The sequence below is a fragment of the Leptidea sinapis genome, chromosome 23 (assembly GCF_905404315.1).
Source record: "Leptidea sinapis chromosome 23, ilLepSina1.1, whole genome shotgun sequence".
In the NCBI taxonomy this organism is placed as follows: Eukaryota; Metazoa; Arthropoda; class Insecta; order Lepidoptera; family Pieridae; genus Leptidea; species Leptidea sinapis.
Window position 1 is genome coordinate 8,733,827 of NC_066287.1, and position 14,369 is coordinate 8,748,195.

Sequence of the window (14,369 nt, forward strand, 5' to 3'; positions counted from 1 at the left end):
CGCTCTTGTGATTCCTCTGGTGTTGCAAGAGAATGTGGGCGGCGGTGATCACTTAACACTAGGTGACCCGTACGCTCGTTTGTCCTCCTATTCCATAAAAAAAAATAAGTGATTAAAGTTTATTTGACTTTAACTTTTACATAGTCAGTAGGTATAAATTACTTTATTAGTAGTAAAGTTGAACTTTTACTTAATACACCTTAAGACTTGCAATTGACAATCTTCTTTACAATTATTCCGATCGTTTCTCATTGGTTTTACGGATTATTTAATGCAGTCGCTAGTAGCTCTAAACATTACTCATGTGAATGATGATATCACAGTGTGCATAGTGTAAATAGTTGTTACGTAAGATTAGACGAAAATATAGACGAGTTGTTGCGTTGCGCCTACGGTATTTTGGCGTAGTCACAAGGTTACAGCGCGTGGGGGTTTATACGCCAATGTGAATAGCTATTAGTTACGTACGGTATTTTTTCAATATAAGACGTAGTAACGACTTATTTACTTATAATAATTTGTAGCATTACGTCAGTGGTACGTAAATTACTCACATGCTTGTACAATACAATAATATCAAACACCTCAATACGATATAATATGAATTTTTCAACCGTATATTCTAAAACTGTGATCTATAGAGCGTACCTACTAGACTTTGCTTACATAAAAGCGCTTAGCTGAGTATAAGCTTAGCATAAACTTTGAATTCGTTTTTATAGTAATTTTACTGTTGAAATTGTGCTGAGATTAAGGTAACACAGCCGAATGCAAAAGTCAAGTGCGCATTTTATCAAACTCGGCTAAGTTTTACGTAAGTACAGACTGAGCAATGGCTAAGTACGCTCTAAAGATTTATTCATAGACAGACAATAATTACTTATGTAATTTTAATTATTGAATACTTCTGTATTTTACATAACGAAATTTTTATTATCATAATCAATTACTGTATAATGTTAGAGAATACAATCAGTTTATTATTAATGTAATATTCGCGTACATTTTATTTTATTTAATTCAAAATAAGCTGAATTAAATCTCACTTTATACCTACGCATGTATTGTTACTCGTTAAAGTTGTACATTTACGTAAAACGTAACAAGTACGACATAAACAAAGAGTTCGTTCATTTATTTGACCTATTTTTACGTACAATGAGTATATTATACGTTTGTTTTTACAACTGTATATAAACTAGAGACCATGCGTACTATTTTCAAGGTTCTCATTGTGTGTGTACAAATTTGATACGAGGGCACACCGCTCCTGTGTTTGAAAACTCGTAAAATTTAATTTACTGGTGATTGTAATCAAAATCTTCACATAAAATCAATAACATGGTGAATGGTTGTATTGTTTATATAATTTTAACTTTCACAACCAAATTGTTATTTAAGTTACCAATGAAATAACATCATGCTATTTTATCGTAAGCTTTGACCCGCTTGTTATACTATATCAACATCTGTTTGCAACCAAAGAATATATTACATAATCATAATTAATTATATGTTTAGACTCGGCCTTGGTCGCTTGTTTTTGTAGAATCTATTTTCTAATCCGAATAGAAATAATAAAATCATAATCTGTTGAATATTCTTAAAGTCAGTTTAGAATTTAGATTATCGTGTTTAAAACAAAGAGGATGTAAGTACTACTTTGACATAAATTTAATAGTAGTAATAACAGTATCCCGCTTGGCCACGAACTATAATCCGGCTAAGTTTGAAAGCGAACAGTTGCTTAAAAAGTAATGGATTTTTTTTACATGATTATACCAGTCACCTGTCAATCTGTCAATGAGTGTACGTTTTTCTTAGAGAGTTTCGCTAGGCTGTATTAAAAATAAATTGTATATTGTCTTATTGTCTTGTACAGATCACGTTTTTTTTACAACATCGAAGGCAAAGGTTTTGTAGATAATATTCAATTGTCACGATGTCGCAGTTGTCGTTATAATATTTATGACAGTTTTACAGCGTTGTTACGCAACCGACTCGGCTGCACCTTGACATTGCAGCTTTGTGCTAGCTGCACAGAACATATATTATTATCGTACTCTGCGTCATTCATACACGTGTATAGCTTAAGAGTAGGTTATTATTATGTCATAATTAACTTCGAAGTGTAGTTAATGTTATGGCCGGTTTTTCAGTTATGTTACTTATATAGTTACATGGCAAAGTTGGACTTAAATAGACTTTAAAGTTACGTTTTATTTCACTCATAAAAGCTATTATACAATCAATGAGTACTCAAGCGATAGAACTGTTTGTTCAGGCGAATAATGATAAATAACTCAAATTACATGTCATATCACTAAGTTATTGTTTAATATAGCTCTTTAATAAGTTTCTTTTAATTCTTTTGTAAGGAATAAATTATCAGATAGAATTTTTACGATGCACTCGCATATTGACACCCAAATTCAACACCCTGACGTTAGCTGGTGAACTAGACCATTTGTATCATACTTTAGCTATAAGACTCTTCTAACTCATATGTCTACTGAACCATAACCAATGGACGAGAATGAAATAAATTTTAATAAATAATATGTTTAAGCTGTTAAATAAAATAAAAAATGTTAATAAAATAATATGTTTAAGCTGTTAAATAATCTAAATATGTAAAATTTCTTTTTAATGATAATATTATAGTAGAGCGTAGTATTTGTATTATAATACTAATAATGATTTTAAAAGAGCCAAGGTTGAGTTTCTTATCAAAGGTTTAAGGGAGGTAAGATTACAGCATATGAAAACAGTTGTAGTTATTTTTGTGTCATAATTTATTTAGCACTCAAATACTATTTAATTAAAAATATATAAAAAAATAGGACGCTTAAAAGTTTCAGGAATACTTTAAAATAAATTTGTTTTTTCCATAGAAAACTAAATTATGTGTCGTGCTTACAAATATCAAACACGCAAAATGTTTTAGCAAAGGATGGAAAAACAAAATAAAGTAGTTTATAAGTGTATTAAAATAAGCAAATTAATAGTTAACTGGAGCAGTTTGTATGTGCTGTGATGTTGATTATGATTGATTATGTCATCAAAGGATTATTATTGAACGAGACAAGATTTTTGAAGATTTATAATTTTTTGCTGAATGATACTTGCACGTGAAGATATAACAAAAGCGGATGATAAACGATTAAAGCGCTTTGTTTATTTAACTTTATGTGGCACGAGTACAGGACAGGGTTAGATAATAAGAGTTGCATCTGTGTCTTACTCACACAATAATGCGTCATCGAAAATTGCATTAGGAGTTACAGCGAGCTTTCAAACAAAGAACTTGCTTCCTGTATCAAGTCAACACGTAGATTATAAGTACGATATTATGATGCTTTGTTAGGTTTAAGTCTTAGATAAATGATCTAAGACTAGATAGACTTTGACAGCTGTGAACTAGTCGAAAAAATAGCGTACGAACTGTTAACCTCTGTTAGCTGAACTGTTCAACAACGCACGGATGTAATTCAAATTGGGAGGCTCAGGATGCTGGCTAGATTATGGGTACCACATCGTCGCCTATTTCTGCCGTGAAGTAGTAATGTGTAAGAATTATTGTGTTTAAGTCTGAAGGGCACCGTAGCTAGTGAAATTACTGGGCAAATGAGATTTAACATCTTATGTCTCAAAGCGACGAGCGCAATTGCGGCACTGCATTGTAATGGGTAGGGCATATCAATTACCATCACCTAAACGTCCTGCTTGTCTCATCCCTTATTGTCATAAAAAAAGTGACATAAAGCGTGTCATGCACACTAAAGTAATAAACCTGGACTGTTATCATGCGTTGGCTGACAGTAAGAGGCTCTGTCTAGATGTAATTATCTAAGGTTTAGTCTACAACAAGTGAGTTAAGTTTCATTTGCTCAGTAATTTCACTAGTATTAGAATGATAACATATTCAACTACACAAAATTTGAAAACAAAAGCTTATGAACGATACGGGACTCGAACCCACGACCTCTGGCCTTCCGTGCCAGTGCTCTGTCAACTGAACTAACCGTTTGAGTGACGTATCGTCATAAAATCTTGTACGTTTTGTTCAACTCTTATGTTGTGGCTTAACATTTTCAACTTTAAAAAAATCTAGAGAATTATAATTATGAAAAAAACCTACTCATAAATGAAAGTGTATTAATGCAGGAATCTTACCGGTGCCGGGCATTAAGTAGGGCGGGGCCAACAACAACAAGCGATTTATAAATAAAATAGTTTGTGTATATCGAAATTTGTTAATGAATCCCTATTATCGTGAGATAATTTATTGGGATTGTCTTTTAATAATGGTAATAATTATTAGTAACCGATACACCCATTTTTGGTAATATTTAAATAAGGGTGTACAATAATAAAAGAAATAAAGCACCAACTGAAGCAAAGTATAACCTCAGATCAAATCACTTTATTCATGTAGGTCAAGGAAGTGACACTTATGAATACGAAAAGTTTTATTTTTATTTTTACCACCATTTCGGAAACAGTCGAGCTTTGATATATGAGAAGATTTGGCAAGAGACTCATTACCAGTCTTTTAAAAAAATCATGTACAGTTTCATCTTTTTAAAAATCATTTCAATTACAATATAATATGTAAAGTGAGGATTTGAGGACGTCCAATCGTTAGCATTGACCCCGATTAAAAACAACTCCAAAAATGTTTTTGCCGCCACAATTACAGTACAAAGAGCATAGATTCGTTCGTAGAGCAGTGTACGTAATATTGAGTCGTTCGTAACATGAAAGCGAGCTGCAGAATTGTGTCATGGCCCAATAGCCGGTGCGTGGTGGCAACTGGCAGCGCTTGGATCGTATTAATTTCGACATTATGGGAACTAACAACCGGCCAAGAACGAATCATTTCAATAACTAATTGTCGAATTGTATGTATATATTACCTTCCGTGTGTGACATTCCGGGACGACGACAGAATCTATCTTTGAGTAGACAAAACAATTGAGTAGTATTAAGTTTAAGTATTAAATTTATTAGTGTAGCTTGTATAGTAAAAACAATTGAGTAGATACTATAATGAGTCTTAGGATGACTATATATTGTAGTTTTTTTTATATATAATTTTTAGGTTGTTGTTCGTATTTTATATAATATTGTAGTTGTTCAACTATGTACATTTTTACTGTCAATGTCAAATCACTAATAGGGCAGAGACTAGAGATTCGTTCCAAAATCAATTTAAAATGTCTGATGTCAAAAGTCAAAACTTAATAGTCAACATTCTCTTAGATGAAGTTGTTTGACAAAATATTTTTTTTCCTGAACTTATAGTCTTGGGTGACCAGTTCCTATTGCTTAACATACATTTAAATAGCACTCGTATGCTACATTATTAATCGCGATTAAAATCGATCAGTTTTGCCCTAACAGTAAGGATTACACGCGTAAGGATATGTGCTCTTTAAATGACATAAAACTTTTTAAAACGTATACAAAATGATAATAATTGCTTCCTTCTTAATTTAAGGTGGGGTAAGAACTTACCCTCTTCTTGCGGGGATGTGGATCTTCGTAATCCATAGCGATACCCTCGTCGCTGAATGATGACGAGACGGGAGGTGGAGACGGTGTGCCAGATCGCCATGAAGACCCCGAGCTGCTGCTGGCTCCTGGAGACACTGAAGAACGGCCACCCCACGCACCTGGGGAAAAATACACTTATTAATATAATATGTTTGTTGATCTTAAACAACTGCAGTCTTTGTTTACTTTTTAAACTATTTAAATAATTTTGTATGACACGTAAACTTCAAGTGACATCGGTAGGTTTTTATGTGAACGAAGGACGAACAAGCTTGTAGGTGTAGGTGATAGGTAGGTGATCACCTGCACCCGTCCTCTAGTAGTATTTAAGGATAACTGATGAATGTGTCATATTGCCCTAGAATTATTTTATTTCCGCATTATTAATTTAGGAAGTGTTATAAAAATATTGATAATAATTTTAATTTATTAATTTTCAATTTAAATTAGGAAGGAAGGAAGGCAAATTCAGACCTACATACGTCCTACACAGAGATATTATATTGATATAAAATAAGTATGAAATTGAATTAAAAATTGAATGAGGCACAAAATATAAAATAAGGTAGTACTAGTAATATAAATAGTTACTGCCTAATGAGCTAGAGGACTCAGGTTCGAATCCCGGTAGTTGCAAACACTTATATGATGAACATGGATGTTTCAGATGTTCAGAGTCATGGATGATTTTATGTATTTATGTATGTTTAGGTGATTATATTGTTTTAAATATATCGTTGACTTGCATCTGTAGTACATGCTTTGCCAAGCTGGGACAAGATAATTTGTGTAAAACTGTGTGTAACACTACACTTGGCCCCACGGGCCAGGTGTATCGACACCAAACGGCACAAAGATGTAAGTCGATGTTTGCTGTCTTTTGCAGTCGAAGCAGCAGCCCCAGCACTAACTGAACTGACTTGGACATGAGAAGGAGCCGGAGTGTCGACGCAAGTCGCGTCCCACTACAGCGCACTTCCTAAGGCCACAGTAAGTTGACATCACGATGGCCATAATATGGACTTAACTTAGGTAAGTATTAACCACATTACCAGGGCATCTATCTTAAAATAAAAATAGTAATATAATATAGCAGTTAAATAAATAACGTTACATTTACATTTCAAAATGGAAACTGGCAGCATTGAGGTTGTCAATAATAAACGAGGTATAATGTACGCTGCGCAAGTGCGTAGAAGCGACTCTGTAAAACGGAACACTCACTTTCACTCACCAGCACTGCTATTCTCGCAAGTTCCATTGCAACTCATGCGCCGTAAGTTGTTGCTAGGGCTGCCAACCAAACTACTATTTTATTTCAGGTACGTGATCACTTACAATAATTAAAGTCAAAGTCAAATAAACTATATTCAATTAGGCTCGTGAGTCAAAAGAAGAGCTCGTGAGAAGAACGTACAAGAAACTCAACGGCCGCTCTTTTTAATCAAATAGAGTATTTTATTGTAGCTGTAATATACATAACAAATTAGTTTGGATGTATCAATCTTTAGAGCTTTCATCAATGATTAAAAGTAAAACAATTATTTAATAATTAAATTACATTATTTATGATAAAAAACGGCTTTTACATTGGGGAAACGCTGTGATGAATTCGATAAGTACTAGTAGCTATGCAGCAGAAATAAATATACTTCAACTTTATAAACAAGTGTCCTAAAATTGAACGATAGACCGGAACCAGGGTGTGCAAATGCTGATGACCAGCCCGGGAATAATAAAATAATCAGAATTAATTTTTTCTCAGTTATATTACTTTTTAAAAGTTAATTGAACTTGACCCACTGTATAAAAGATAAAAATAAAGATTTTAAGGACCTTAACGATCATATAATATATATCAATGCTATTTTCCGTAGAAGCGACCTAAATAATCAATCTGTTCATTCCATTTGCAAATTAAAGAAAAAAGCCTTAAAAATAAAAAGAATTTCAATAATTGTATCGTGTAATTTTAGAAAACTCTTTATGAACTTTAAAATATATCAACACTGCTGTGATAATTTATATTCAATCAGGGTTAGATTACGACTCGATTTCGGGAATTAATTCTGGAATAAAGAGAGCGAATTTCGGGACAGATCTCACAATATGTGCTCTGTTCAGAATACCTGTCTAGACAAAGTCTAGACAGCAGTCTAGACAATATTAACATTTTGTAGCTTTACCAAATTGTATTATCTTCAAATTAAACATTTCACCTGTAAAATGTTATATTTTAACATAATCTGGGAAAGGAAAACCTTACCCTTGCTATTGTTACAAATGTATAAATAGAACTGACAGATACAAAACTGTTACACAACGTGCCAATATTTTGGGAAGTAACAAAAAGTATTGCAGCAGTTACAATATTGGTGTTATACTTTATAAAGCGCGTTTGGGAATGAAATATATGGGAGTAAATTCATTATGTCGCGCTCTTTTACTATCTCTTAGCCAATATATATCTCTCATTTTTTGTACATTCTTATAGCATGAAGTGATATTTATATATTTTAGATACTCTTGTGAATTACTAACAAAACAAACAAAAATACAAAACAAACTTGTTTTTCAAATTTTATTTGTGTATTAATCCTAGAAGCGAGGGTTATCACTTTAAAAACATAACATATTGTTTAGATTTACAAGAGCGACATCTCAAGTCAATTTCCTAATATTCAAATATTGGGGTTGAGCAGGTTATCAACTGTAAAGTAGATCCTGTAGATGAAGCCACAACCTGAGAGTTGAACAAAGCAAACAGAATTTTATAGCGAGGCGGTACTCGAACGGTTGGCTCAGTTGGTTAGAGCACCGGCACGGAACGCCGGAGGTCGTGGGTTCGAATACCGCATCGTTCATAAAATTTTGTTTTTCAAATTTTATTTGTGTACTAACAAGTAACAAATCTTCTCTCCCTTAACTACCAAAGGTTAGGAAAGACACTACAATTAATAATAATAATTTAGAAAGTTACACTGTCAATATAATATGACAAAAGTTAAATACGGTAACGATATGGTTTGTATTCAAAATAGTTTTAACTACTTACGCTGCGGCCATATTGTAGCGATAAGGTAATGATTTGCGTTGTCGCGCCTAGTCTTCACAAATAATCCTTCATATCATTTTTATATGTAGACTTTTTTACTTATAATTAAGTGAGTATTTAAACCAACCACACCAATAAAACTATACTTAATGATTTTTCATGGTAGAACAGATTAGCACGTTAATTAAGATATATTCATTCCTAATCTATTCCTTCTTTAGTGGTAAAAGTAGATGCTAAAACTATTTTTGTTTATTAATCGACCAGGATTTTGTTTTATACGTCTTAGCTTCAGTTCAGGGATCCTCATGAACACAACTTCATAGTTTAATGAAAGTTGCCTTCAGAAATAACCTGGTAACTTATGTAATATATGAGAATGTTGCAAGAAACTAAGTCTGCATTGGCAGCTGGCAACACCTGCGATATATTTGTTGATTGCTTTTATTCAACTCCGTAACAGACATAAATCAAGTCTCATTACTGACTGAATATAAGAATACTATTTAAATATTGCAAAATAAATTTTAATAATGAAAAAAATTTTTACAATAAATGAAATGATAATGCCACACATTGGTTCATAGCCCTCAATATGTATATTGCAAATAATTACATAATTTAATGTATAAGAAATTTGTACTTACTAAATGAACGTCATTTTAAATATTCGGGCAAAGATATTGGAAAATAGCTTGGTGTCTATTTTGAGTAATTTATTCAATAAATATCAAACTAAAAATTAGGGTCTTAATAATAGTCAAATTATGCTTTTATTATTTCGCTTTACAGATTCTTGGCGGTTAATTAGTTAATTTTAAAGTTATGTGTTAGTTATTAAAATCTAATACGGCGCGTCGCTATTCCTTAAAAAAACCGACTACTGCGAGTGGAACTCGCCTACCGAGTTCTGTCTTTTCCTTTTGAGGTACGGAACCCTAAAAACAATAAGTGTGTTTAAATTGTGCAGTTAAACTATAGATTTACTTACTGGGCCTGGGTGAGTTAGGTGAGCAACTCAAAGACATGAGTACCAGCGCTGCATTACACTCGTTCATTTCGTCACGTTCCACATAACCCAAGTCGTACGAGCTGCTGGGACCACGCTTCCGAGATCTGAGGACAAAATATTAAATATAAATAAAAATAAGAATATACAGAAACTAATTCCAGTCGCGTAAAAGAGAGATTTTCGGTCAATGACCTTGGAGGTCATCAGTAGTTCGTAAGTAATAATTTTATTATAATAAATTATTACTATCTGGGACATGTTACATAAAACGGGAAAAGAGCAATACTTTTAAAATATGGTCTATAAAACCTTGTAGAGGACAATTCTCTTGTTTATGTTTGAATCAACAGGTAGTATTATTATGTATATGACGCATTCGGATGTGAAAGGATGGTCCTTGAGATATTAAGATCGAATATATTAATTGATGTTTAATTAGTTCCGACTTTCCTCTTTTCTTGTTGAATTACTTAATTAATTAATAATAAGTAATAAATCTATTTCTTAAGTTACCCTTTTAAGCTGCTCACCAACTAAATCCTTTTTTAGAAGCAATTAGGGTAGTAATTGTAATTCGATTCATAATTCGGCTCTCAAAACATACATTTTGTGTCAAAAATTATATTTTTCTAGTGTACTTCATTTGGTCTTGTCAAAGTATTATTGGCTTGGTTTGGATTATAAGTCGTGGAGTTTGATGATCGCAGATAGGGCAATGTCTGGGTAGTCTTAAATGTCTTTGGAATTGCGTAAAAGGCGAGGCGTTTGCCCCGTGCCGTGTCTGGCCGATAACCTCCGCTATTCACCAACCTCTGGTTCGGCAGCCTTTGACATTACAATACAGTTATTGGTGTAGGTCATGAGAGAAATGAACTTTTGGCAATATTAACGAAATCATAGTTGTTTAACAACTCTATAAAGTTTTCAATCGATAAGAAACTTAACGAAGCAGGTGGAGTATATGAAAAATAGATTTTGTAGAATATTTAAAAGTATATAATTTGTTAATGACAAACAATCTTTAATTTATTGTTCTGTGTAGTGTTTTAGCGTTATTTGCTAGAAGCTGATAGCCCAAGTGAAGAACCGTTACTGATGACCGATAAGAAATAAATATACCTACTAACCTCTAGATTCCACGGTCAAATTTTGCTGCAAATGCAACGATAAGACAATGAATGATTATTCTTGCGTTTATAAAAATTGTAATTGACATTGCGGTGACGCAGAGTCTGAAAAACGGTTGGCGATGACTGTTTTTATATAGCGAATAATACTTGGCGAATACTTAGCGTAGGGCTATTGTTGTGTATTTATAAAACAAGTTCCAGCGGCACATTTTTACAAAGTTCTTATATATTTATTCGTTTTTAGGTCTACCAATTGATAGTTATTACAATAAAATTTATAAAAAGGAACAAAAAATATATAACTATAGGTAAACACAACATGAAATTATTAATTTTATTTTACTGGTAGGTACTATTATACATTATATGGGAAAGTTTTGTAAATATAAAGATTTTTCTTCATATGTAACTATCATTAGTTGTTTTCAGCTCATATCCAAATTTTGCTTCGAAATTATGGAGGCAAGAAATGTTTTAATTGAAAAGGTATTCAAGGTTCCATCTGATTGAAGGCGATGTTACCAGAACATCGGCTGAGCTACCCGAAAAAAACTGATAATATGTTTAAAGCTATAGAGATGTTAACATACCAAAAGTTATACCACCATAAAACAATACGTGTATCAAATATGGTATAGGTACTTGTGCTATAGGTGCTTATCACGTCACTGTCCTTTAGAATCAGTATAATGACAGTACGTTGACTTATGAGAACACTGAACCACGAACAAACAATATATAATGTTACAGTTTACATTAAATTTAAAAACATCTTTCTATAAATATAATGTAACAGTTATAATTTGCGGGCGATAATGTTGTAAATATTTATATAATCAAACTTTACGATACTTTTAGATGTGTAATTTCAATGAAATCAATCCAACCAATCGGCTCGAAATTTCACCAGTGGGAGGCACTTTTGCACAAGATGCCGGCTAGATTTTGGGTACCACAACTGCGCCTATTTCTGCTGTGAAGCAGTATTGTGTAATCATTGCTGTTTCGGTCTGAAGGGCGCCGTATCTAGTGAAATTAGTTGGCAAATGAAACTTAACATCTTATATCTCAAGGTGAGGAGCGCAATTGTAGTGCCGCTCAGCATTTTAGGGTTTCTCAAGAATCCTGAGCGGCACTGCATTGTATGGGCAAGGCGTATCAATAACCATCAGCTCATCGTCCTGCCCGCGTCATCCCTTATTTTCATAAAAAAAAGAATAGTCTATGAATTAGTCAGAGCTTCATTGATCAGAGTAATTTATGCACAATTTTAATGTATGTATAAATAAATATTGTTAATTTAGTTGTATTTCGTATTGTAAACCTCCGCTTTTTGAAGTTTTCATCTCTTTGAAGTTTTTTGTTTTTTATTATTTATAATTCAAAAGTTATTAATTATTTTATTTTAGCTTAGTATTTAAATTGTATAAATAGGTAGTTACTAATTTAGTTACCAGATTTTTATTTATTTTAGTATCTTTTTATTCTTTTAATTAATTGAAAAAGAATTAAGTAAATTAAAACATTTAATTAAAAATTTTGTACACTTACATTGTAGTTAACATGAATAACGTATAATCGAGATGAAATCTTCAGATTTACTGTTGAGTATTTTACCTACGAACGCTAAATGGTTTGACATTATCAACGGGATAAAAAAAAAGATTTTATCCTATGTTGGCCTCGAAACGTCATCTTTTTGCATACTAATTAATAGATATAAGCCTTTCTTGAACATGTTAACGAGGTATTTCGTGATACTATCAAGTCGGTTAGAGGAGCCATTTCATTCACAAATATGATATATGAATCAGCAAGTGTCACGCATAGAGCCACATACAAAACGCTCCAAGCAGAGCAATGACAGTAATGACATTATAGAAGGCAAACACAGAAAATTAAGTAAACAAGTTTCATGGCATGTTTCCTTCGTGATTCGTGGTAAGCACGACCTTCCGTAGGTTGTTACAGCCCGCTACCTTATTCTCATTTCTTATAATATAAGTTATAATATACTCTTAGATCATTTATACCTCTACGACTAGCCAGCCTAGCGAAACTCTCTAAGAAAAAAGCGATTCACTCGTTTGTATGAAACGTGCATCCATTGCTAGATTGACAGATGACAGCTATGATCTTGTAGAAAAACGGTTCCCTTCCAAACTTAGCCGGATTAGACTTCGTCGCAAATCGCGATGCTGTTATTAGTATAGCACTACTTCAAACTTATGTCAATTGATTGCACGTTTCATACTAAAATAAATTCCAATTTTTACTCAGGCAGCCCCGCCTCTTATTACGTGGTATTTACATCCTCTTTGATGACAGATGTGAAAACGTAGAAAAAAATTGAGTTTTACAGTTAACCTCTCGTCGTCACGCACACTAAAGTATTAAACCTGGCCTGTTTTCCATCGGTTGTCTAACAGCAAAATACTCTATCCAGACGTTTTTATTATCTAAACATATACTAATAAAAATTTACATATTTACACATAATAATGAGTTCACCGACACGTTTCGATGTATCGTTGTTTATGACTAGTTTCGACAGCGCCGAGGTATTTGGCAAAAAATATTTCAAAATTAAATGAATAATCATTTCCAGGTTTAAGTTTATCAAACTAGTTGTTGTACATTCTAAATAGCTTTACGAATGCTTGTTATTCTTGAAGATTTCACACATTTCCTCGTAAATTCCATAAATAGAACCCAATTTTAATACGACTGAACGGCCCATTTATATTAAAATTAAGTTCTAGAAGTCATCCGCATTCAAATAAAATAAATGCATAAATAACTGATTTTTTTTAAAAGAATCAAAAGTAATATAACCTTCTTTAGAAGTTTAATCTGGAAACTGGATGTTGCTATATTTACGATTTGATAACGATTACATCTTAACGTCATGAGCATTTCATGATGTTGACTGGGTAGCAAAATCCACAGACATTTTTTTTTTGGTTCTGTTCGTCCATCTGGACAGGCAAAGGGGTCAAAAGCCCATACAGCCAAGTCTTATTTTATCCACAGACAGATAATAAATGCATGTTTTTTTTTAAAGTAAACAGTAAAACGTACGGCTTAACAGCCTTGCCAAATGTTGTTATTGATTGGCCTCAAAATTCTCAACAAAAATAACGATGATGTAACTAACATCCGGCAGCAATACAATTTAGAGATGGCCAAGATTACACGCTTTCACAAGCTAAAGAAAATTGTGGCAAAATTATGATTGGCTTTCGGAATTCCAATACACGTTGCACAATCCCACACGAAGGTTGATTTTATCATCGAAACATATATCGATAATATATTAAAAAACTTGTTTCACCGTTGTAAACACTTCAAGAAGTCTTGCCGGTATATAACCGGGTGCCGGCCGGTAAATAAGCTATCGTTCGTCGATCGGTGTACATGACTTGTTGACATTTTATTTTGCGATTGTGACGTATGGCCAGTCACCGAGTAGGTGATACGCGTTTATACGTAACTCAGTGTCGACCTTGTCAGTTGTTGCCTGGCCGACCTTTTAACACGCGCTGTATGTTAACATTAATAATATTTTAGATTGTATCATATAATAAGGATCAATATTAATCAATCAAGAACA

The 14,369-nt window shown here is 32.9% G+C and overlaps 1 protein-coding gene across 1 annotated transcript in view; it reads right to left on the reverse strand.

Moving 5' to 3' along the window:
- LOC126971209 (zinc finger protein 395) overlaps window positions 1-14,369 on the reverse strand; it is a 73,783-nt gene that overhangs the window by 28,248 nt on the left and 31,166 nt on the right. Inside the window, exons 3-4 of the mRNA XM_050817386.1 lie at window positions 9,606-9,730; window positions 5,521-5,678 (exon numbers count right to left, since the gene is read on the reverse strand). Coding sequence (XP_050673343.1) covers window positions 5,521-5,678; window positions 9,606-9,730 — 283 coding nt within the window. The remainder of the gene's footprint in view (window positions 1-5,520; window positions 5,679-9,605; window positions 9,731-14,369) is intronic.